The sequence below is a fragment of the Diadema antillarum genome, unplaced genomic scaffold (genome assembly GCF_040938485.1).
Source record: "Diadema antillarum isolate AM-2024a unplaced genomic scaffold, OU_Dant_1.0 seq00000376_RagTag, whole genome shotgun sequence".
Classification (NCBI taxonomy): Eukaryota; Metazoa; Echinodermata; class Echinoidea; order Diadematoida; family Diadematidae; genus Diadema; species Diadema antillarum.
Genome location: NW_027271375.1, coordinates 822,814 through 845,938, shown reverse-complemented (window position 1 = coordinate 845,938; position 23,125 = coordinate 822,814). Strand labels below are relative to the sequence as shown.

At 39.8% G+C, this 23,125-nt stretch overlaps 1 protein-coding gene across 1 annotated transcript in view; it reads right to left on the bottom strand.

Annotated features, from left to right (window-relative positions):
• The window catches only part of LOC139731491 (structural maintenance of chromosomes protein 2-like), a 37,962-nt gene that overhangs the window by 5,603 nt on the left and 9,234 nt on the right, over positions 1 to 23,125 (bottom strand). The window contains exons 7-23 of the mRNA XM_071642375.1: positions 22,079 to 22,291; positions 19,407 to 19,596; positions 18,329 to 18,504; positions 15,326 to 15,444; positions 14,526 to 14,664; positions 13,154 to 13,300; positions 12,016 to 12,138; positions 11,250 to 11,331; positions 10,447 to 10,582; positions 8,988 to 9,112; positions 8,346 to 8,539; positions 6,629 to 6,772; positions 5,846 to 6,040; positions 4,874 to 5,074; positions 3,336 to 3,461; positions 2,465 to 2,616; positions 1,289 to 1,436 (exon numbers count right to left, since the gene is read on the bottom strand). Coding sequence (XP_071498476.1) covers positions 1,289 to 1,436; positions 2,465 to 2,616; positions 3,336 to 3,461; positions 4,874 to 5,074; positions 5,846 to 6,040; positions 6,629 to 6,772; positions 8,346 to 8,539; positions 8,988 to 9,112; positions 10,447 to 10,582; positions 11,250 to 11,331; positions 12,016 to 12,138; positions 13,154 to 13,300; positions 14,526 to 14,664; positions 15,326 to 15,444; positions 18,329 to 18,504; positions 19,407 to 19,596; positions 22,079 to 22,291 — 2,610 coding nt within the window. The remainder of the gene's footprint in view (positions 1 to 1,288; positions 1,437 to 2,464; positions 2,617 to 3,335; positions 3,462 to 4,873; positions 5,075 to 5,845; positions 6,041 to 6,628; positions 6,773 to 8,345; positions 8,540 to 8,987; positions 9,113 to 10,446; positions 10,583 to 11,249; positions 11,332 to 12,015; positions 12,139 to 13,153; positions 13,301 to 14,525; positions 14,665 to 15,325; positions 15,445 to 18,328; positions 18,505 to 19,406; positions 19,597 to 22,078; positions 22,292 to 23,125) is intronic.

Sequence of the window (23,125 nt, the reverse complement as noted above, 5' to 3'; positions counted from 1 at the left end):
AATGGTCAAAAGGTGAATCATTCAAAATTACACCTGTACAATAAGTTGAGTTACTCTTTCCATATGTCCCTAACTTTTGTAAGATACTGTTGCTCTGTTTGCAAAATCTTGGCAGACAGAGGTATGGTCAACCCGAACAATTGCCGACACATTCTCACCCAATCCCCACCCCCCCCTGCAGTTATCATCAGATTTTCCGAGAGCAGACAGTCTGAGTGCTGAAAAAGTGTTATCACTATCCACCCTAGAGTAAATGAGTTACTGAGATAAAGAAGCTGTCCACGTGACACACCTTTGACCTTTGTCCTCTGACAAATCCCTTCAAAAAACTGCATCTACATACACCGTATCTCTTTCTGATTATCTACTTATCCATCTGGTTCTGGTGAAAAGCAGTATTGTCAGGCAGAGTTCACTCACCTTTGACCCTTGGTGCCGGGACAAAGTTCATGTTAACTCTGATTGATTCATCCAATACAGCTTTTTAAAGAATTTTATAGCTGTTTTTTTTCTGTTTTTGCTTTACAACTCAAATTCCTCAATGGAATTGTCATGTATTCAGGCAGTAATACACGAAGTAAAAAGATAGATGGAAAAACAGATAACAGACTCATACACACAGTTTACAGTTCCATAAAGAATAAGGTGCATTTATGAAAAAAATGCATTATGAAATATTGAGACTTAACAGCTCCACTCCCCAGAGGTGTGGGAGTACTTGTAGAAAAAAAAAATCTGAAAAAATCTGAAATATATGAAAAAAAAAGTCTGAAGTGCATTCAACTGTGAACATTTTGATGCATTTGATTTGCCAAAAAGTCTGAAAAGTGGGTTTTGGGCAGCGTGAAATAAAAATCTGAAATCAGATGAAGTTCTGAACCCTCATATCCCTGATTATCATATATAAAGGTCATCATCTTCAACTGTGCCTGAAGAACGGGAGACAGAAACCTCAAAATGTGTCAAGTGGGAGCTAAGCATCTAATCAAAATCCTAGATGCAAGAAAATTCTGAGATGCTGAGATAGAAATACATTTCACATAGGGGTATGAACAGAATGACTGACTGACCGACACACACCATTCAAAACACACACGAACAAGCACCAATACACACATACATACACAGCTAACACAAAATATCGCCTCAAGACCCATGACAGTCTAAATTAATAAAGTACAAAAATAAAGTGATCCCAAGATCTTACACTACAGATTCATTCTTGTTCGTTACTGTGTGTGTGAGAAATCGCACACGTTGACAACAGAGGGCGGTATTAGACACCTACCTGAGAATGCCTGAAGTGGGTACGAAGCATCTGACCAATGTTCTGGGTGTGGGAGAGATCCAGGGCGGCGTCCACCTCGTCCAGGATGTAGAGAGGAGCCGGCTTGAAGAGCAGGAGGGAGAGGATGAGGGAGAGGGCCACCAGAGACCTGCAGGGAGTTCAAGCACGTGTGTGACAGTGGTTGAATGCCACAGCAACAGTCAGGTGACTGGTCATGTGAATAGTCAGGTGACTGGTCATGTAAATAGTCAGGTGACTGACATACCTTTCCAACTTTCAATGCAGGAAGATATATGAAAAGATAAGCATACGGATTAACAAGTGGGATAGCTAAACATACAGACAGAACAGTAAACAGACCAAGCGGGTACTCGGGCAGATCAAGGATAGGTCATGAGACGGATTAAGAATAGGACAGATTAATATGTGGCTAGATCAAGGATCACTGGATGAGTAAATACATGGCTCAACAGCTTAGAAAGATAAATTAGTAGAAAACAACACTGGGGCAAGGGGAAAGATTGAGGACAGACAGTCGGCAAATAAATGGATTAACAGCTGGATAGATGAACAGAAGGCTAAGAAGCCTTTGATCAGCATGAGATTACAATCAGGTAGAGAACTTCAAGTAATATGCAGCAAATTTTTAAAGAGATTAATTAAAAAGGGAACATAGCTATCAAAATATATTGGGCTTGCTTATATCATAGCACTGATTAACTACAGAAAAGGACCAATCAATGGATGAATCTGGAACACACAAGTTGAGCAAACAAATATGTCACAAATAGAAAGACCACTATAAAATGCTTTCAAGACCTGAATCCCACAGATTAAAAAAAAAAGCATTGAGTTACCAAGTTAACTCAGTTCATTCTAAGTCAAATTTATAAGATTTGAATGATGTGAGAGCCTTGGTGATTAAGTTTGCCTTTTTCTCCCCTGGCAACCAGCAGTATGCACCTAGAATCACCACATTCTTCATATCATGTCATATGACTTTCTATTTGTATTTTATGTTGAAATGCCCAACAAATAGTCATAATAATAATCACCACACCAGAGAATAGATTATTTCTCAAAACAAAAGGCCGACACTACATGATTATACTCTCAAAATATGCTAGGTGACCTCTAATCCACCTTGAAGAATTAAGAAAGACAAAGGGCACCGACCTTTGACCTCCGCTGAGTTCCTGCAGACTCTCCTTCCACACATCTCCGAAGGCCACTTTCACCTCCAGCCCATCCAGGATGTTCATGCCCTCTGGGGGAGTCAACTTGGCCGAAGTCCCAGGCAGGAGCGTGGAAAAGATGGAACCAAAGTCCTTGGAAAGAAAAAAAAAAGTGAAACATTATTGTAGTTATTGGTTTGTGGTTTTGAGAAAACCCACTCATGGTTTTGGTTATGGGGAATATGACCAAAAAAGAAAAAAAAATGGTCTGAAATTGTTTTGAATACAATGTAATCAGGACAGAATATGCAGGAAAGCTGCTCTTCCAGGACAACGCCACACAAACATTTCCAAAGTATTTTACGCTTCCTATCTACCAGGACAAACAACACATCAACAGGACACATTACTCAGCATGTGTTTGCACAAGATAAAACTTGGTATGAATTTTGTTTTACTGGCAGAAAAAAAGAAAAACAATTTTGATGCATAGTACAATTCCCTTCCCAATTGGAATTCCCTTTATATTTTCTTTATATTGTTGTCAACACATGACATCATAACCTCTAGTAGTCTCCTCATCTAGTGGTTCCAACACCAAAACTTTAAAAATTAATAACTTTTGCATCGACTGTCCTCAAACTTTCACTGATGTGTTCTAGAAATGTTGCTGCTTTCACTCCATCCACATTTCTCTTGGGTTTGGGTTTCCTTTAAAGTGGAAAACAAAGGATAAGATGGGACATAAGAAAGAAAGATGAGGAAAGATGCACAGGAAAGAACAGAAGGAAGGAAAAAGTGAGAAAGGAAGAAAAAGAAGAGGATAATAAAAAGAGGATGAGGAGGAGAATGATGCGTGGTGGGTGTCTTACCTTGTTGACCTGCTGCCAAGCCTTCTTCAAAGCCTCGTTCTTCTTCTCGTCCAGTTCCTTGATGGTGTCCATGATCTTCTGCTTGTCGTTCTCCACAATGCGTTTCTTCTTCATCAGGTCGTTGTACTGTAGTACATACAATCAGAGATATTCATCTTCACTTATTGATCGAACGAGCAACCACACTTGACGTCTGAACTATTGTTGTATTGCAAGAGGTAGGAGTCCTAAAATCTGGTAATCTTTTTAGATATGAAGGAAATAAGACATTGGTACAGCATCACCACTACTACTACAACTATTTACTACAACCATCACTACTACCTCTACCACTTTCACTACCACTACTACTACTACTAATTCTACAAACAATATTCATGAGCTGCAGCATCATTCTTTGAAAAACAGCAGAGTTAATGCACTAGATGTTGTGAGCATTTTCAACATTTACAAAGTTGGGGGGTTTTTTTCAGTCATTTTGGTAGGCTGTTGGGGGAATGGGGAAGGGCTGATAGCCCCCCCCCCCCCCAATGTCTTGATAGCAAGGGATGCACCATCCCACAAGGAGTTTCTGTTACAACAAACATACTTACAATGAAAGTTCATTACAACAAAGTCAAAATTCGGGTCTTAAAATTATTATCCTTATGGTCGAAGGCACAAAATTAACTTCGGTTATATCAAAATTTTGATATCAAAAAAGAAGTGCTGAGGCCAGGGAAGTTGTCATGATTGGAGTTTCCTGTAGAAGGGGGTCAATAATACAGTGACAATGTACTGGATACGCCATATATTTAGCGAGTCTAGATTTTTCACATATCAGGACCTCCCGACGATTTCGCGAGTGGTTGAATTCGCGATCATGGACTACCCTACTAACAGAGACTCCAACTCTCCCGCTTTCGACGGGAGATCTCCCGCCGAAAGCCCATTTTTGCAGAATCTCCCGTTCTCCCACTTGAGATTTGATTTCTCCCGCTTAAAATGATTTCTCACTTAATTTCATTGTATGTTGAAAAATGAGCCTTGGAAAGCGCGAGAGAGCATCTAGAACCCTAGACCGCAAGGAAGTTCGCGCTCGTGAGGTGCCCTTCGCGCACACCAAGTTGGAGTCTCCCGTTTGCTTGGGGTTTCAGGCGGGAGAATCTCCAGATCAGAAGGTGCTTGGGGATGGAGTCTCTGTACTAAACGGAGATATTTTTGTGTGCACGTCACATTCATGATGGGATCAGAGTCAATATTTTTGTGTGCGTTTAAAGTCGCGAATACTGTAAACGAGGAATGTTCGCATGCATTTTAATTTCGCGAATTTTGCGAGCGCCAAGATTCGCAACATAAAAATGCACGCGAAAGTTCTTGTCTACACTATATGCACTGAATGCCAGTGGCAGTTCGTGAAAATTTCATACCGCAAAAAAGGCCGACAGCTCCAATTTGCGAAAAATACATGCCGTGAATATATCATGTTACAGTAGCATCCAACTCGCGAAATATGCAAAAAAATAAAAACCTCGTGAAATATTTGAGGCGTACGGTACCTTTTCCTCGGCCTTGCTGAGCATGTTCATGGCTCTCATGTTGACACTCTTGCCTAGCTTCTCCTTGGTCTCCTGCAGCTTCTGCAGACGACGCCCGCTCTCCCGCGGATCAGAGCTGGCGAAGTCATACGCTGTGTTGGGCTGGCCGAAGAACTGACGCTCCGCAGCTATCCACTCGTACTTGTTCATCAGAGCCTCGACCTGCAATGATGAAGAAAGGGTAACAGTTTGGCACGGATGGAAAGAGATAGAGAGAGCGATTGAGAGATAGACAGAAATATACATGTAAAGCACAGTGATAACTTTTGGTATGTTGACTGACTGAATAAATTTCTGGTCTGTGTGAAAACAGCCCTACCGATATTGTACATATGTCAACTTTTGGTGCAACCTGTTACAACTGAAAAATGTTACCTCATCTCCTGTGAAGGAAGAGCTAACTGCCAACTTATAATGCGAGGACATTATACCTGAATGCTGGAGTGTACTTACTTTCATAATGATTCATTTCATAAGAGCTAAGCACAGAGCGAAACACAAGAAACAGATCCAAAATAGAAACACACACACAACACATGTACATAAAAAGAATAACACGAAGAATAAGTACAGTAGGGGGAGATATATTCTGGATGGAACAAGGAGAGTTATATAACACACAAAACAAGCGGAGATATATACCGTAAATGCTGTTATTCCAGCGAGGATTTAATTGTGAATTTTGCAAATCACAGTTGGACAAGAATTTAACAACAAGCAATCTTGATCGCATTAAATTTGTGGAGTAAACGGACAGGCATTAGTGCACATATGATAGCCCCGTTGTCAATTCGTAATAACAACATCCATTGAAAATGTCTGTGATCTCCTCATTTGCAGAAATATCTGTATGTGAAAATATCAGCTTTTACAGCATATCAGACAGAACGGGGGGGGGGGGGGGGGGGGGGGTTCCCCTCTGATTAGTCTCACCCTGTGGGCGGCGTCCTTGCTGTCCCGCTGGATCTTGGCTGCCCGGTGCTCGTTCTCCTTGATGACCAGCTGGGTCTTCTGGTCCTCCTCCTTCAGCGCCTCCCTCTCGGCCGTCCGTGCCTGAATGTCCTGGTTCTTCTCCCTCAGCTTTCCCTTCTGTTTCTCCAGCTCCTTCTTGGCCTCCTTCACTGCATTCTGTTTCACATCATAACAAATTAAATCGATGGCATAGTGAATGAATAAATGCATACAGGAATGGATCAAAAGGTATGTAAACGAACATATATCATTTGTACACAAAACAAAATATGCTTGGAAAAAACTAATAAATGAATATAGAGGCAAACAATAAATCATGCATCATGCAAACATACATAGAAATATCATATGAATAAAGAGACAAATAAAACTCTACCTATATGAATCCCAAATCCATACATCAACACACAATAATGGATGAGCAACTCTGTGCAGAATGGGAAGACCGCCTATAAAATAAATGACATCACATGTACATCAGATTGCTGTTAGGACAATGATTACAGCAGAATGAAAAAAAAAACAAAGGTATTATCTCCTTTGAAATGTGCTCAATATTGAAAATAGCCATTTTGAATTTGATGTCACATCAGCTACTTTGTACAGAAATAAACAACAACCTGTCATGCAACATATATATTGCATGGCCATTTTTGCATTGAAGTTTCAGCCAGATGTCAGGAATATTCAGTCCCTGAGTGATGAGCAGCGGCATGAGTTCACTAAATTGGTCAATTTCCCTACCTTGGACTCTTGGGCCTGTTTGTCCAGTTCGTCCAGCTGCTGCTGTAGAGCCTCGATGGCCTGGTCACTGGCGGCCAGTTGGTCATCATACTTGGACAGCTCCTGTTTCAAGTTTTCCACCTCATACTTGAGACTGTTTAACTCCTGAATAACAAATGAAAGAAAAATCAAATGAATATATAAAGGGTGAGTGCATTGAGTGTCCAAGGAAAGAAGACTTAACAAGGTTTACAAAGTTCCTGTGAAATGAAGGGATCCAATAATGCCCTGTGAATAAAAATACTGCAAAAGAGGAAAGTCTTTTCTTTTTTTTCCTTTTTTTTAGCGACTAGCAGGGTACACGTTTCTAATTCTACAGAATCAAAGAGATCAAATGTTACTCATAAACGGCAAAAATATTCCTGTGCATATGTTCACACTAGTTTCATGTTGCATGAAATGTGCACAAATTTCCACTTTTACAGTACAATTAAAGAATCACTCTAAGAGAAAAGAATAATGAATGCAATGACCAAAAAAAGGCAAACAGCAAGCTATGTCTCACCCACATATCACATTTGTGATTATCCTGTTAGTCAATGAGGTTCATTGACCTTTTGACCTTTGGCCATGTCTGACTTAATATTGAACTTGACAGGCACCTTAACCCTACTCCCACGCTATTAAAATTTGAAAAACCTAACTATACAGTCTTGTAGATTACATTGGCCTTTACTTTAGTGCAAATTTTCGCGAGGATCGCGCAATCCATGACCGAGATCTGAATGGGGGGCCAAGTCCCTCAAAAAACCCGGTGGGATTAGGGTTAAGGTAGTGTACCTGTGGTTTGAGTTTTGTGGTCATAGCTCTTGATCACAGCTATCGAGAGCACATGCCGCTTAAATCAGGAAGGGTTATTGATATTTTGGCCTTTTGACTTTACCCACATTCTTTGATATTTGACTGGCATCTTTAGGTTATGTACCTGTGGTGTGAGCTAGGCAGTCATAGCTCAAATCTGTAGGAGGTTATTGAGAATACACCACAATACTGGGAGTACAGTGCTTATCAGGGAAAGTTTATTGACATTTTGACATTTGACCTTGTCCAACTTACTCAATATTTGAACATGTCCAGCATATTTGATATATGTACTGCAGGGCTGCCCACTAACCCATTTTTTCTACTGGTCCAACCTGTCTGTCAGACCAGTAGGGTGCCAGTTTTTCCACCTTTTACTGGTCCATTCCTGAAAAAAATCACTGGTCCAACAGTGATTTTTACTGGTCAGGGACCGACGTACCAGTGCCAGTGTGCAGCGTTGTGTACCGTAAAAGTGGATATTTTTGTGTGACTAATTTTTCGTGCTTGGCCGGGCAAGAAGAAGTTCAAGTGTTTTTAATTCTGTGTAATCAGGACATCAACTACTGGAACATACAGGAGCAAAAAAAAATTGTGTGTTTTTATTATCGTGCTAGTTTCAGGTTGCACAAAATGCCTGAAAATTTCAACACCGCGAAAATTTCCACTTTTACAGTAAATGTGTTGCCAGTTCAGGGTCATTGATCAAAGCTGCAGAAAGTTAGAGAGAGTGCACAAAATAGTTGACAATGCCGCAATCACCACTGATGACGGAAAAGTGACTCCTACATGTCTCGCTTCCAATACATGATAGAGACAAGGACAGAAACAAAGAACTTATCACAAAATCAAACCAAAAAGGACTTATCTCCCTCACCTGCTGTTTTGTCTTCATATCTTTGCTGGCCTCCTCAGCTTTCTTCTTGGCCTTGGTCACCTCCTGCTCGGCCGCCTTCAGCTCCCGCTCCCTCACAGCCGCCGCATTCTTGATTTTCTCCTCCAGGGTCTTTGCCCTGTCCTGCATCTCGGCATGCTTGGTCTTCGCCTCAATGATCATCGTCTCTTGCTCCTCTGCGAAGAGATCATGGTTATTATGGAAATTGTTAACATATGGAGAAACTTCAAATGATGTTCTAGTCTAGAGTTGTACAACACACTCCAGTTACAAGGAACACAATTGTAACAAAGTTCCTATTACAACAAAGTAAACATTTGGTCAGGAGGACTTTGTTCTAACAGGAGTCGCCTGTACTGATTTCACATAAGTGGACTTTCTCAAAGGGGTGTTACATTTGCTACATTATGACAATTTCTTTTCACTGTTTTTTTTTAAGTCTACAGACTAATGGTACAGTTGCAAGGTGATGTCATCACCATCCATGACAGTATGCTGTCCAACAGTTAGAATCAGGAGCAATCTTCCTTGCAAAGACAAACACACACACACACACACACACACACACACACACAAAGTCAAGAAAAAGAAGAAGAAAAAGAGAAGAGAGAATGATACACTTACTGAAAGATGCCTGGAGCTCATTAATCTCCTCCAGCTTGGTGTGGTGGGTGCCCTGCTTCAACCTCTCCTCCAGGAGATGGGCCTCGTGGACCTTCAGGTCGTACTGCTCCTTTAGAGTTCGGAACCTGTGGGAGATACCACATATGATGAATGTTATACAGAGGGCAGTCCAACGTACTTCACTATCAAGTTTACCAAAGTAATGTGTTCTGAACTCTGTAACCTCTTTTCATAATGTATATTCAATTAAACTTTATTACCTCCGCCAAGGGAGGAGGTTATGTTTTCATTACCGTTGGTTTGTTTGTTTGTTAGTTTGTTTGTCCGTGTGCAAAATTTGTAACTCAAAAAAGTTGTGCACGGATTTGGATGAAACTTGCAGGAAAGGTTGAGAATTACACAAGTAACAAACAATTCAATTTTGGTAGTGATCCGAGAATTTTGGGGGAATTTATGAAGGATTTTTGATATTTTGAGGGGTAGGGTCAATGACCTTGGGAGTCGATGTTTCGCGCGATGTATGGCTATCGCGAGAAGCGATTGCCGCGACGTTTCATGACTTTTTTCTTTCGAGTTTCCCGCATCTTTTGACACCAAATTTGCGATGCCCGGGTGAGCGGTTCCGAAGTTGCGCATAAATATGCACATGCATGTCAGACTAAAAATTGCTCAAAAACGTGAATTCGTGTACAATTTCAATGCAAACTGTGTTTATAGGCAAATTTCATAAAAGCATGAATATTTTGGGGTTTTATCAATTAAAATCAATTAATAACACATTTTCTTGTTCGGAACAATGTCGCGGACAAATTTCATCGAAAAAACAATGAAAAACATAAAGTCGAAAAAACATGGAAATATATAAGAAATTCAAAAAACAATAAAATACTTAGGAAATTTTTTCTGATTGCGCAATTTTTTTCTCTTACATTTGCTAAGGACACTAAAAAGAATATTTACACAAAAAATGTGCCTGTTTTGAGCTTTATTTAGTGATTTATACCAAATTGTTTGATTTCATGCATCATTATGCATAAATTAGCATAATTTAGTGTAAATGATAATTTTTGAAAAAATTAACTTCATGGTACTGTAGATTACATCATAGGCAATGTGTGTGCCAATTTTCGTTGCGGTCACGCGGTCGACGGCCGAGATCTGGAGGGGGGCCTGGCAGGCCCCCCCGGCTCTATCGTCTACCTAAATAGCCCGGCCTAGTTAGGGTTAAAAGTTTCCAATTTTCACCAAAATAAATAGAGATGTTGGTCGAAACAAAACATGGATATTAGAGGAGGCGACGATGTCATTATCATCAAAATCTAGCCCTGCATTTGAATGTGAAAGTAACATACAACTTTCAGCAAAATCCCATTGCAAGAAAGACTGATTTTCATTTTTTTTTAGATAATTTGTCAATCGATGCAATCTTGGGACTAATAAAAATACGAATCTCTCTCACTTGTCGGCCGATCCTCTCAGTGTGGCGAGTTCCTTCTTCACAGCATCCAGCTTCCGTTGCTCCTCCGCGAGGGCCGCCTCCGCTTCCTGGAGCTCGCTCAGCTTGCGCAGGACAGAGGAGTTGTTGCCACGGGAACCTGCAGACAATATCAAACAGCGTTCATCAATTTATCGGTTAGTTGATGCAAGGAAGTTTTATTTTATTTTTTTTTTTTTGGGGGGGTAGTCTTTTTTTTTACGAGGGTGGGTGTGGTTGGTCACATTTCATAGTGCAATTCAAAACAAATTTGCAGTTTCCACGGTAGTAGCTGGCTGACAAGAAATTAGCTGTGTTTTGGTTGCTACCATGTTAACTGCAAACACATTAACTCACAGAAATTTCATATATCTCTATGTGAAATGGGATCCAGATGATACTCGATAACACATGACATGTGGAGCCTGTATGACATACCAGTAAGTATAACTGCATTTAAAGATTTGCAGTCTGCACTGGATTGATTTAACTTGTCTGCAATTCATAATTCTGTACATGTGGAAGTGAGAGATTAACTTTCATTTTTTTTCCCTCCTTTCTTTGAATGCTACTGGCATCTTCCAGTTGGAAAAGCGCGCAATATTTCGAGCAAATGTGACGGTGCAATTAAAATGAGAATGGACAGCCCATCTTGTAATATTCATCATCAAGTGCTACTGAGTTACTTTGAAACTTCTTCCTGTTCATTTAAAACATCCCATTATGCTTAGCAGTCAAAGGCTACGTCCTGTAAGAACTGGCTACACTGTCCCTATTCTTAGTCTCACCTCCTGTCAGAGTTCCAGAGGGGTCAAAGGTGTCACCAGCAAGGGTCACTGTCCTTGACCTCACCTTGGGGTCAAATGTGACCTGTGTTTTTAGAGAATATATTTTAAGAAATGAAAGTAGCACCATCATTATCATCATCATACCTGTTATTATTACCATCATCATCGTCATTATTACCACCATCATCGTCATTATCATAATTTCCCCATCATACATGAGATGACTTGGTGGTATTCAAGCAAACTGCAGTAACATGTGGATTCGTGGCATGCTGTGTATATGGTGACCAAATATTGAAACAGTCATTTGTTAAAAATTGTTAAAGTTAAAACATGAAATTACTTCCAAAGCATTGTGGGCTTTACAGGCAACTCTCATCAGATGATACCTAAAATAAAACCTTACTCCTCACACGGACTATAAACCCAGGACCCATTGCACTAAAATGTTTGCATGAATGTAGGTAGCAACAATGCAGCTACCATGGAAGTGGCTAGAATGCAAAATATCTTTTGTGTCTAACATGGTCATTACTGTGGCAACTGTTAATAATTTCAAATAAAACTGTGACACAGTTCCTGCTGGGTGTTGAATTAGAGTAGGACTAAGGTTGGAAAGGGGAGGAGAAGGGAAGCCATGAGAAGTGTCAAAAGATCTGGTTTTCACATATTGCGAACAAGTAATGGTAAAGAGAGTGACAACTGCTACTTACTGACTGACAGAAACAAATCAAAGTCAACAAAACAAAACAAACAAAGCCCTCACCTTCTTGGCATGAGCCATATCGTTGCAGACAAAGCTCGCACCAAATACAAACTCCATGGCAGCCTGCACATCTTTCTCGTAGCCGACCAGGGTCAGCGCCGTTCTCACATTGTCCTTGCCGACCTAAATCACGTAAAAAACAAGGCCAACCATTTTATAGTATACCTCAGCATAATTACGGAAACGATTTTCATCCTAGCAACTGTCTGAAAAAAAAAAACCAAATGAACCCATCAACAACAACTAATTCTAGCAAAGCATAACAGGAGGTCCCAAAGTTACCAAAATCATTACTATGTGCAGCAGCAATCCATTATCATTCATTTTACGTAAAAATTGAATCATACAGCGCTATACAGATTTTATTCACTGGTAAACTGAGAAAAACACAGTCGAAGAAAGTGCAGATGAATATCTTCAGATCCTCTGAAACACACATCAAACATATTTCACAAGGATTGTGCAAAACAACAGAACATGATAATATCATTATCACTGTCACTGACCAGTCACTATACAAAACAATTAGGAGTCAAAGGTTTCTGCTCTCAAAACATTTGAAATATGTTAATTCCCAAAGCATTTCCATTAGTAACAGATTTCTTTGTGTTCTTGCATCCGAGGTAACATTTCTTTTGAGGTTCAGTACACAGAAAAATTGTTTTCCTCTCTGAAAATATTTACCAGACATACAATGACTCTGAATAATTTCTATTACACAAACCCAAACAATATTTCTTATCATTTCATACATTATAAGAATGTCAAGCTATTTCCTCTCCCCTCCCCCCCCAAAAAAAAAAAATACCCCAGGAATTCCACCATAAAGAAAAATTAAGCTACAATCAAAGCAGCTCAACACAAGGAATTAAAGATGATTTGAAGTTAGTAATATTCTCCTACAGATGGCCCTTACTGTCACTAAATAATCATATATTTTGTGATACTCTCTCCCTACCTGAGCAACAGAGTGTCACTTTTGGAAAATAGAATTTTCATATAGGGTTGACAGCTGGAAAAAGATTTTTTTTTTTTTTTTCAGGGGGGGGGGGTGAAATATGGACAAACTTCATAATACAGGACATGCTTTGGGCCTCAAATCTGCCTACAAGACGAACACAAAGACATTCACACTGACCAGGTTCTCCGCAGCCTTGATGGTGTCACTAGAGATGGACCTGGCCGAAATCTTGTTGAGGGGAATGATGGTGTAACGACGTTTCAGCTCGCCCTTCTGCAAGAGTTTCTTTCCCGTCATCTCAGTATCGACAACCACATTGTAGAGCTGTGGCCAGCAGGTAAGAACGGTCAAATTGACATTTGTAAAATTGGTAAAATTTGCAAGTGAAAATTGTATATCAAGGCTGGTGGAGTGGAGAGTTACTGCTCTGGGATGATTACACCATTACTGTAAGACCAGAAATGTTCGCGTGCATTTAAATTATGTGAATTTCACGAGAGCCAAGATTCACAAAATTAAAATGCACACGATAGTTCTCGCTTACACTATATGCCTTGAATAATAGTTGCAATTCGCAAAAATGTCATGCCGCAAAATAGGCCGCTGGCTCCTATTCACAAAAATTTCATGCAGCGAAAATATTTTGCTTTAAAGTATACAGTGCATTTCTGTTATAATGAACACAGCTTTAACAAAATCTATGTCACATATGAAGTGAAAAGTCTGGTCTCTAAAGCATTGTCTGTATGACATAGACAATAATTTGGGGACCTGAAGACATTATCTTTATCAACTTTATTGTTTAGCTCTCACTAAATTTGGAAATAACCAAAGAAAACTGGCAGTCCCAAGGACTTTGGTATAACAGGGGTTGCCTGTATATTTTGTCATTATCACTGGCAATGCATTGCACACAATTTAAAGAGAATGTTCTCAATGCATTTTATCAACTAGAAATGTTTAAGTGCTTTACATATTGTAAATTACATACAGACAATCATATCAAAGTTCACTGATTATGAGGCAAAGAATAGGAACATTACTTCACATATCACTCTTCCCATAGAAAAATCTGCTAGAATGTAGAATAAAAGAATTCAACATGATTTAGGACTACCATAATGAGAATTCTTATCTTTGGAGCACTACATGGTGATATAAAACCAAAATTGAAATCAGAGGAATATATTGAGGAATATACTGAGGAATATATAGAGGAATATATTGAGGAAGTGACTAGCTAGGGATAACCCATGTGATAAACTGCAAAGAATTTTACCCCGACGTTACCCCTTTGAGGACTGACTCATTTTGCTATAACACGCATTTCCAATACACACCTGCCTGAGTATACTCAGGACTCCTCCTCAACAGGTTAAACATTTTTGTTGTGTTCTAACTATAAAAGTTTGTGAATTTGTGTCCGGTATTAACCTGTCAGATATCTTAACACTAATGATAAATACATTTTTTTTCTTCTAAAGCCTATGAACATGAACTTGTCTTCAATAGATGAATAAAGTACATTGGATACACATCTGACGCTGACCTTTCGACCTGCAGCAACCTCTAAGGAGGTGGCATACTTGACGTCTTTGATTTTGACTAGTCTCGCCACCAGGCCATGCACTTTGGAGCGGTCAAAGTTCTTCTCGGGATCCTTGTACTCAAACTGCAGGCTGGGAAATCTGAAACCAGAAGGATTGTCGTGGAAGAATTGTGATGGAAAGGATTCTTATATGCTGGATGTAGTATACACTAAAGTTGTACATTCATTGAAGATAAGAATTTGATATCAACAAAGCATAACTACAAAAGAAACTACCTTAACGGAATACTAACAAAGCATGATGATCATAGACATACCAAGAAACAATTGGTCACAGCAACAAGACATTGATTATTGTCAATGACATCCTGCAAATAAAGTCTCTGAATATGATGGAAGATCAAACAACAGAGATATACCTACACATTACCAACATCAATGAAATAAAGTCAAGGGGCTAAGAAGTTGACCTCAATTCATTTTTAACAGATCTATGCTCAAAAAGGCAAAAACATACTGTTTTATTGCAGCTCATTGTAGCATCATTCACTGAATTGCCTACTTTATCACTTGAAGTGTAAAACACTGACCTTTGACCTTGATCTTGTGACATTTGACCCCTTAACCACACCAAATCAGTTCGTTCTCGCATGGTTACACCTACAAAGAGATTCTTTACGATAGCTCTGGTGATAACAAGGTACTTCATCAAAACAAAAACGACTGCCTTTCATTCTGTTTGTCCACTAAGCAAAGTCTGGGGGCCTAAAGTATTGTGACTTTCAGCCCATCATGCTTACCTTGATGTGAGTGCATTGACCTTGTCGGAGAGGGCATCTACCTTAGCAGAGTGTGTTTTGTGCTGGTTCTCCAGGTCGTCCTCCCGGCCGTCTTCGAAGCCAAGTTTCTTCATCTCTCCCTGACAGACATACATTACAATCACAAGTTAGCCTCTTACTGTGTCCTTGTTTGGCTCTTGACTACAGTTAAAGGGATGGTATAGTTTTGGTTGTGGTCCTAATAAAAGGTGGGTCCCACCTTTTATTTAGGACCACTTTTTGGATACAGTGGCGTATCTAGGGGGGGGCAAGGGGGGCACGTGCCCCGGGCGCCACTCCTTGGGGGCGCAAAAAACGAAAAAAAAAAAACGAAGAAGAAGAAGAAGAAAAAAAGAAAACCAAATCAAACAAGATAAAAACAAAACATGATGATCACACGGACATAATGACAATGTTTATTGTGTTCACACAAGAATTCCATGTTCTGTCAGCTGAAATACAAAAATTTTCGGCTCGCTCGCTGCGCTCGCTCGCCAAACTTTATATAAAAAAAGAAGGTAAGAACAAAACGTGATTATGACGCTGTAAAATGACAATGTCTATTGTGTTCACACATGTCATTTTATATCTTGCAGGCAATATGTTTCACGGAGCAGCGGCTGCAATTTCTTTCGTTTTGAAGCTATCGCCAATTGGATCAAAAGAAGGCGCCAACGGTTTCGAACATGGGGGGGGGGGCAGAAAAAAAATCAAGCAAGATAAGAACAAAACGTAATGATGACGCGGAAATATACAAATTTCGGCTCACTCGCTCGTACAATTTAGAGTATTTTTTTTAAGTCTACAGTTTGTTGGTATAAATCGTTATCTATAAGGCCGTCACTATATCTTGATTAGAATTGTGAGATTTAATAAGCAAAAAATGACAAGAATTCCATGTTTTGTAAGCTGAAGTACAAAAATTTTCGGCTCGCTCGCTGCGCTCGCTCGCCAAACACTCGCCAAAATTTATCCAAAAAAAGAAAGAGAAGAACATAAGAACAAAACGTGACGATGACGCGGACAAAATGACAATGTCTATTGTGTTCACACATGTCATTTTATATTCAGCAGGAAAATTGTTACACGGAGCAGCGGCTGCGATTTCATTCGTTCTGAAGTGATCGCCGATTGGATCAAAAGAGGACGCCAACGGATTCGAACATACGTGGGGGGGGGGGGCGCAAAAAAAATCAAAAAAGATAAGAACAAAACGTAATGATGATGCGGAAATATACAAGTTTCGGCTCACTCGCTCGTACTAATTTAGAGTATTATAAGTGCTCAGTTTGTTGGTATAAATCGTTATCTATAAGGTCGTCACTATATCTTGATTGGAATTGTAAGATTTAATAAGCAAAAAAATGACAAGAATTCCATGTTTTGTAAGCTAAAATACAAAAAATTTCGGCTCGCTCGCTGTGCTCGCTCGCCAAAATTTATCAAAAAAAGAAGATAAGAACAAAACGTGATGATGACGCGGAAATATACAAATTTCGGCTCACTCGCGCATACTAATTTAGAGTATTTTTTTAAGTCCTCAGTTTGTTGGTATAAATTTATCTATAAGGCCGTCACTATTGATTAGAATTGTAAGATTTGATGAGCAAAAAAATGACGAGAATTCCATGTTTTGTAAGCTGAAACATAAAATTTTAGGCTCGCTCGCTGCGCTCGCTCGCCATAATTTATCAAAATTCATTACATTTATATCACCCTCAAAAGACCCCCTTTTAAGTGCTTGAAAAAGCATATCATGTGTACTTTGTTTAAAGTCCCTACCGGGATGTGGTTGGGGTTGAACACTTTTTCAGAAATTAGGGGCGCAATTTTCGCGCTCGCCCCGGGCGCCGTTTTGCCTAGATACGCCACTGTTTGGATATCAACCATTTCAAAACCGATTTTCATCAAATAAACTTTGAATTCCTCTTAAAAATGTACACTCTTTCATATCTTGTAATTGGTTTTGAATATTGGTGTTGAAATGGTTAAAATATCAACAATAACAAAAATGGTTTGAATGGGTTTTATTCCAACCTTTTACTCGGACAACAAAACCTATACCATCCCTTTAAGGGACAACATCACTTTTATATACATGTAAATTGAGAGAATGCATTTATATTAGTAGAACACATCAGTGAAAGTTTGAGGAAAAATCAGACAATCCCTTCACAAGTTACAAATTTTTACAGTTTCTGCGCAGTCACTGCTGGATGAGAAGACTACTACAGTTTATGTCGTACAACAATATAAGGAAAATATAGAGAATTTTACAAAATTTCATCCTTTGAAAAAGGTACACATTCCCTCAATTTGTGATGATGCAAGTCAAGTGCTCTTTCATTATGTGAGAAAGGTGAAAATATGTTGAATTTTCTTTATATTTTCTTCATATTGTATATAAAGGTGAACTTGTAATTTAAGCATATTACACTGTATGCAGTATTTTGTGAAAATTGGAGTCATCTTGCCATTATCAAAAAAAAATTAAAAATTGCAGCCGAAGAATCCCACTAAGAGGATGGCTAAATCCTGTCAGAAGACTGAACCTGGCTGTTGGATTTGTGTTCGGGTGGACAGTCATGTAATCTTTGGAAAATGATTATCAAAAATGACTTTAAATGTTTCATTGATACTGAAGAAAATATTCACAATTCTTTTTGATATCTAATTCAATTTGGATACCAGCATACACTAAAGTTAGATTTCACTAAAATCTTGAAGTAAAAGTTATCCTGTCGAGGACAGGCTGATTTTGCTACAATATGTATTTCCAATAGGCACTTGCCTGAGTATACTCCAGACTCGTCCTCAACGAGTTAAAATGAAAACAAGCAAAGATGCCCCCCCCCCCCACAAAAAAAAAAAAAAAAAAAAAAAAAAAAAAAAAAAAAAAAAAAAACTGGATGGGTAAATGCATGATATCAAAGGTCATGGTTTCGTGATCTTTACTTTAGTGGTTTTATTTCCCACAGCACTCACCTCCAGTTTGGCTTTACTCTTGAGGATTGCATCCAGGTTGGTCTTGTCCCTCTCGTACTCCTTCTCAGTCTTCTTCAGCTCTGCCTGCTTCTTCTTCAGCTCACTCTGGTCCCTCTTCAGTGTGCTCTGGGCCTGCTTCAGGTTCGTCTCAGCCTCCTTCATCTCAGACTTGCATGCTGGAATAGTATGGTAGTAATAGTAATAGTAGTAATAGTAGTAATAGTAATAGTAATAGTAGTAGTAGTAGTAGTAGTAGTAGTAGTAGTAGTAGTAGTAGTAGAAGTAGTAATAATAATAATAATAGTAGTAGTAATAGTAGTAATAGTAACAGTAGTAGTAATAGTAATAGTAATAGTAGTAGTAGTAATAATAATAATAATAACAACAATAATAATAATAATAATAATAATAATAACAAAATAATAATAATAATACATGTAATAATAATAATAAAATAATCATCATCATCATCATCATCATCATCATCATCATTATCATTATTTCATTATAACAATTATAATAATAATAATGATGTCTTCTTAATCCAGGGTAGCCTCTTCAGTGTTGCCACTGCTGTACCAGAGGTCCCTGCCATATCATTGTTACCCTAGTGTTGCCAGATATCAATTCATACACCTGGATCAAGAGGAACGTGGTGGATAAAAACATTTTGTCCAAGGTTGTCAGCACTGGGTGCATCCACTATACCACAGCGCATCCCCCCCCCCCCCCCCCCCCCCGAAACACGGTTATAATGAAATTCCGGTTACGACAAAGAAAAAATTCAGGCTGCAAAACTATCCGCTCTTTGTTTTTTATTGTTTAATTGTTCAGTTATGACGAAATTTTGATATAAGTAAAGAAAACTGCCGGTCCCGATACTTCCCTATCACGGGAGTCCACTGTATTTGCCTGAAATCACAACGGTAGTCTTAAATAGAATCCTTGGTTGAGGATACTAAGTAGTAAGTATTCAAAAGATTGTAGTAGAACCAACTGAATTCATATCATAACAATGACAAGATGACCATTAGGCCCTGACTATCTAAATAACATTGAAAGTGGACAGGAGACTCACCCATCAACTGATCGGCCAGAGTCTTGTCCTCCCCGTCATCGCTGCTGGACAGTCCGGCCGACACGGCCTGGAAGTGCTTCTGTGCTGCGGCCACACCCTCCTGCTGCTGCTTGCATTTCTCTTCCAGCTTGGCGTACCCTCCACTGAGCTTCTCAATCTCCTTCTCCTTGGCTTTCAGTGTGGCTTGATCCTGTGGATTGGACATATGAAGAGGGTTTATAGGATCACATAAATTGCTACATTCACTTTTTTTGTGAATATGATGACATAAATGTGACCCGCTACAACAAAATGATCCTAAAGTCGGGCGAGGTCGATTATTTGAAAATTGCATGACAATATTCCCTAATCTTTCTGCTTTAAATTGATATATAACTCATGTTATGAAAATAATCGGCTGCGGAGATATCGATGTTTAAAAGAGAGCATGTCGAGACGTCTGGGAAATCACCGTTTCGAAAAAAGCGCCCTGAAAGTTTTCCTTGCGACGCAGTCGCGATCAAGGGACACGCAAGTTAGTTTTCACCTACGGACAATAGAAGGTAAACCCCAGCAACCCCCGAAATGCTCATTCAAGCACAGCGTCGGCGGTCTCCTCTCCGACCAATCAGTGACCAGGATGCCAGGAGAAGCGGCTGGGCATAGCGCACCCCGCCCGCACGCTCCAGTCGACTTGGCAGTGTGCGAGCTTCACGCTTCGGTTAGCGGCAAGCAGCAAACTGACCAATGAGATCACTCCAGTCGTTGTTAGGGGCGGAGCCTATCTGTGGCGCTCAATCCAAATTTTCGAACCAGTTTCTGCTTCATTGAAACGCCAAAAAACATAGCCCAGAAAAACGCTATTTTTGGGTCTTTCCTTTCATCATTTTGCTTCAAAATTTCGACAGATGATAGAAGACATGTCAGACTCCAATAATATGTCAAAATCAGAAAATCGTAAGTTTTGACCAATTGTGATGCTCTGACTTCAAACTTGATTTTCACGGCTTCGACCGTGCGCGACTTTAGGACCTTTTTGTTGTAGCGGGTCACAAATGGTATCCCGGGGTACCAAATAAAAATCAACCATTTTGTTGAATTATCTTTTTTTTTTAAGGTTGAACCCTGGGTACCAAAAAGTGGAAAATTATTTTGGTGCTGGAGCTAGCGCGCACTAGCCACTGGACTGCACTGCATTGAAGCACATGCTATATTGCCAGCACAGCATACCATGCATGCATAGTATCACATGCAGTGGCATGGGAATGACTGTAGACAGGCACACACAGTGCATGCATTTCTCTGCGGCTGTCCTCGAGTGGACATGAGGTGGTGCTACACAACGTGGTACCCCGGGGTAATGCATGATGCATCAAATGCAATTATGGAGACTTGTAGCGATCTTTGTCTTTGCTAGGATGAAAGTGGGGGATATAGTAGTATGTAGAAATGTGGCCTGGAATCTCTCAACCTGTTAGAAATGGTACACAACTGACCTAATCAAGTATTGAACTATGAAACAGAATGATCTTTTTTCACATCCCCCCTTCACACAGGGAAAATCTAAAGATCTCCACCAAAGTCTGCTGCCATGGCATTGTGAGATAAATTAGCATGCAAATGTACTGCATTCAGGGCCAGTGTAGCCTAGAAATTTTTATCAATAAGTGCTGACACACAAATGATCTAGTTAAGATAGAAGAACTGAGAAACAGCTACATTTGTTGTGTCCTCCTGTCATGAAGCAAAGTTTTGCCCGCTTTATATGAACATAAGATACAGCGGAATGCACATGCTACAATGGGCCTAGAATGGTTGACTTATCACTGATGCTGGCAAAGAAGAGAGTTATCTAGCAGAAAATAAACAGAGTGAAATTTCTCGTGTCATCCTTTAGTGTAACGTTTGCTCCTCTCGGCTTATTACCTCCGCCAAGGGAGGAGGTTATGTTTTCGTTACCGTTGGTTTGTTTGTTAGTTCGTTAGTTCGTTTGTCCGTGTGCAAAATAACTCAAAAAGTAGAGAACGGATTGGGATGAAACTTGCAGGAAAGGTTGAGAATGACACAAGTAACAAACGATTAACTTTTGGCAGTGATCCGAGAACTTTGGGGGAATTTATGAAGGATTTTTGATATTTTGGCAAGTAGGGTCAATGAACTTGGGAGTTCAGGCTGCGCGTATTTGAGGTTTGCATGTGCGCACTAAAGTGCGTGCTCTAGTTTCTGCTAGGGCGAGGCGCACCGTGCAGCTGAGGGTTTGTGACGTAACAAAGGCTTCTATATTAGGAAATCGGGCGGTACGTATCTATATGGGAGGAAATCACTGATATCTCTATGGAAGAACAAGATCAGTGGTGGAAATGAGCTGCATGCTTGGCGGAGGTCTGCGCTCTCAGAGTGCTTTTGTAGTTTTTATACTGTTGTTTAATTTAAGAACATTCTTCAGTCAGCACTGCCAAACTAAGACGGCCAAAGTCTAATATGCAGCCAAGTGTCAAGATTTTAGTTCCTTCACATAAGATTGCATCAATTCTTAAGTTGCGCTATCACCAGCATTCAATCTTGAAATTATGATGTTTGATGATTTTGCTAGATATTGACAGAACTGCAAAGCAACGCCATACAGAGAATAAATAAATCCAATCAAATCAAGCATGTCGAGCCAACACCTGCTTTTTGATTTGACCCCTCACCTCTTGGTAGCTCTTCTCGATCCCCTTCTTGTTCTTCTTCTCCTTGGCCATGGTTTCCTTCTGGTGCTGCAGGGAGCTCTGGAGCTTGGTGTCGGCGTTCTGGGCCTCCACCAGCCGCTTCTCGATGGCCTGCATGACTCCGCCCGCCTCCACGTCCCTCTCCTTCTCCAGCTCCTTGATGGCATCTGTCAGATTTGTCACTTTATCGTCGATCTGCATGGAATAGAACCGGAATTTGGAGAGGACTGCGTACATGTGGCGGTGCATAACAGTGTCTACTGTTAACGCTAGAAACATTCACGGCATGAAACTTTGGCGAAATGCCCAACTGGCATTCAATCTATTGTGTGGACAAACTCTTTCGTATGCATTCTAACTTTGCAAATCTTGGTTCCATGCAAAAATTGAGACAGTCTCGAGTATTCAAATTCTTCCGTCAAGATGTTTTTATTGCATTTGCCCTGCATTGACATAAATTACCACTGAATTGATTAGTGTTTAGTATAGTAACCATGATGACAGAAATCATACAACAATGCAGGGCAATTTGTCAATCAGTTGCAATAAAAACTTCTTGACAGAAGGATTTTATAAATTTGAATGATTATGCAGTACCCGCTGCATGCTGTAAGGATTAGAACCAGCACTTGCAGTTGATCAGAAGCTCAGTGGTCTAGGGGAGATGACGCCTGTCGGGAGATCAGGAGGTCGTAGGTTCGCATCCTGCTTGAGTATGTGTGCTCATGGCTACTACTAAACACTGATCAATTCAGTGCTTATTTATGTCAATGCAGAGTAATTTGTCAATCAGCATTAGCTACAAAAATATGCAAAAAATTTCTGGCCCTAAAGTATTCATTTCAGCAGAGAGGCTTATGCATTTCCCCTATTGTTTTGAGGATCATTTCTGCAACACTCAAATAGTATGTTGGCTACACGTACAGAATAGTCCGATCCTCCTTTGGATTGGTAGGTAGTTTCTGATTTATAGTTCAGACAGTTAAGGATCAGCATTCAGAGAGAAGTTCAACAGACACAATGCAATAA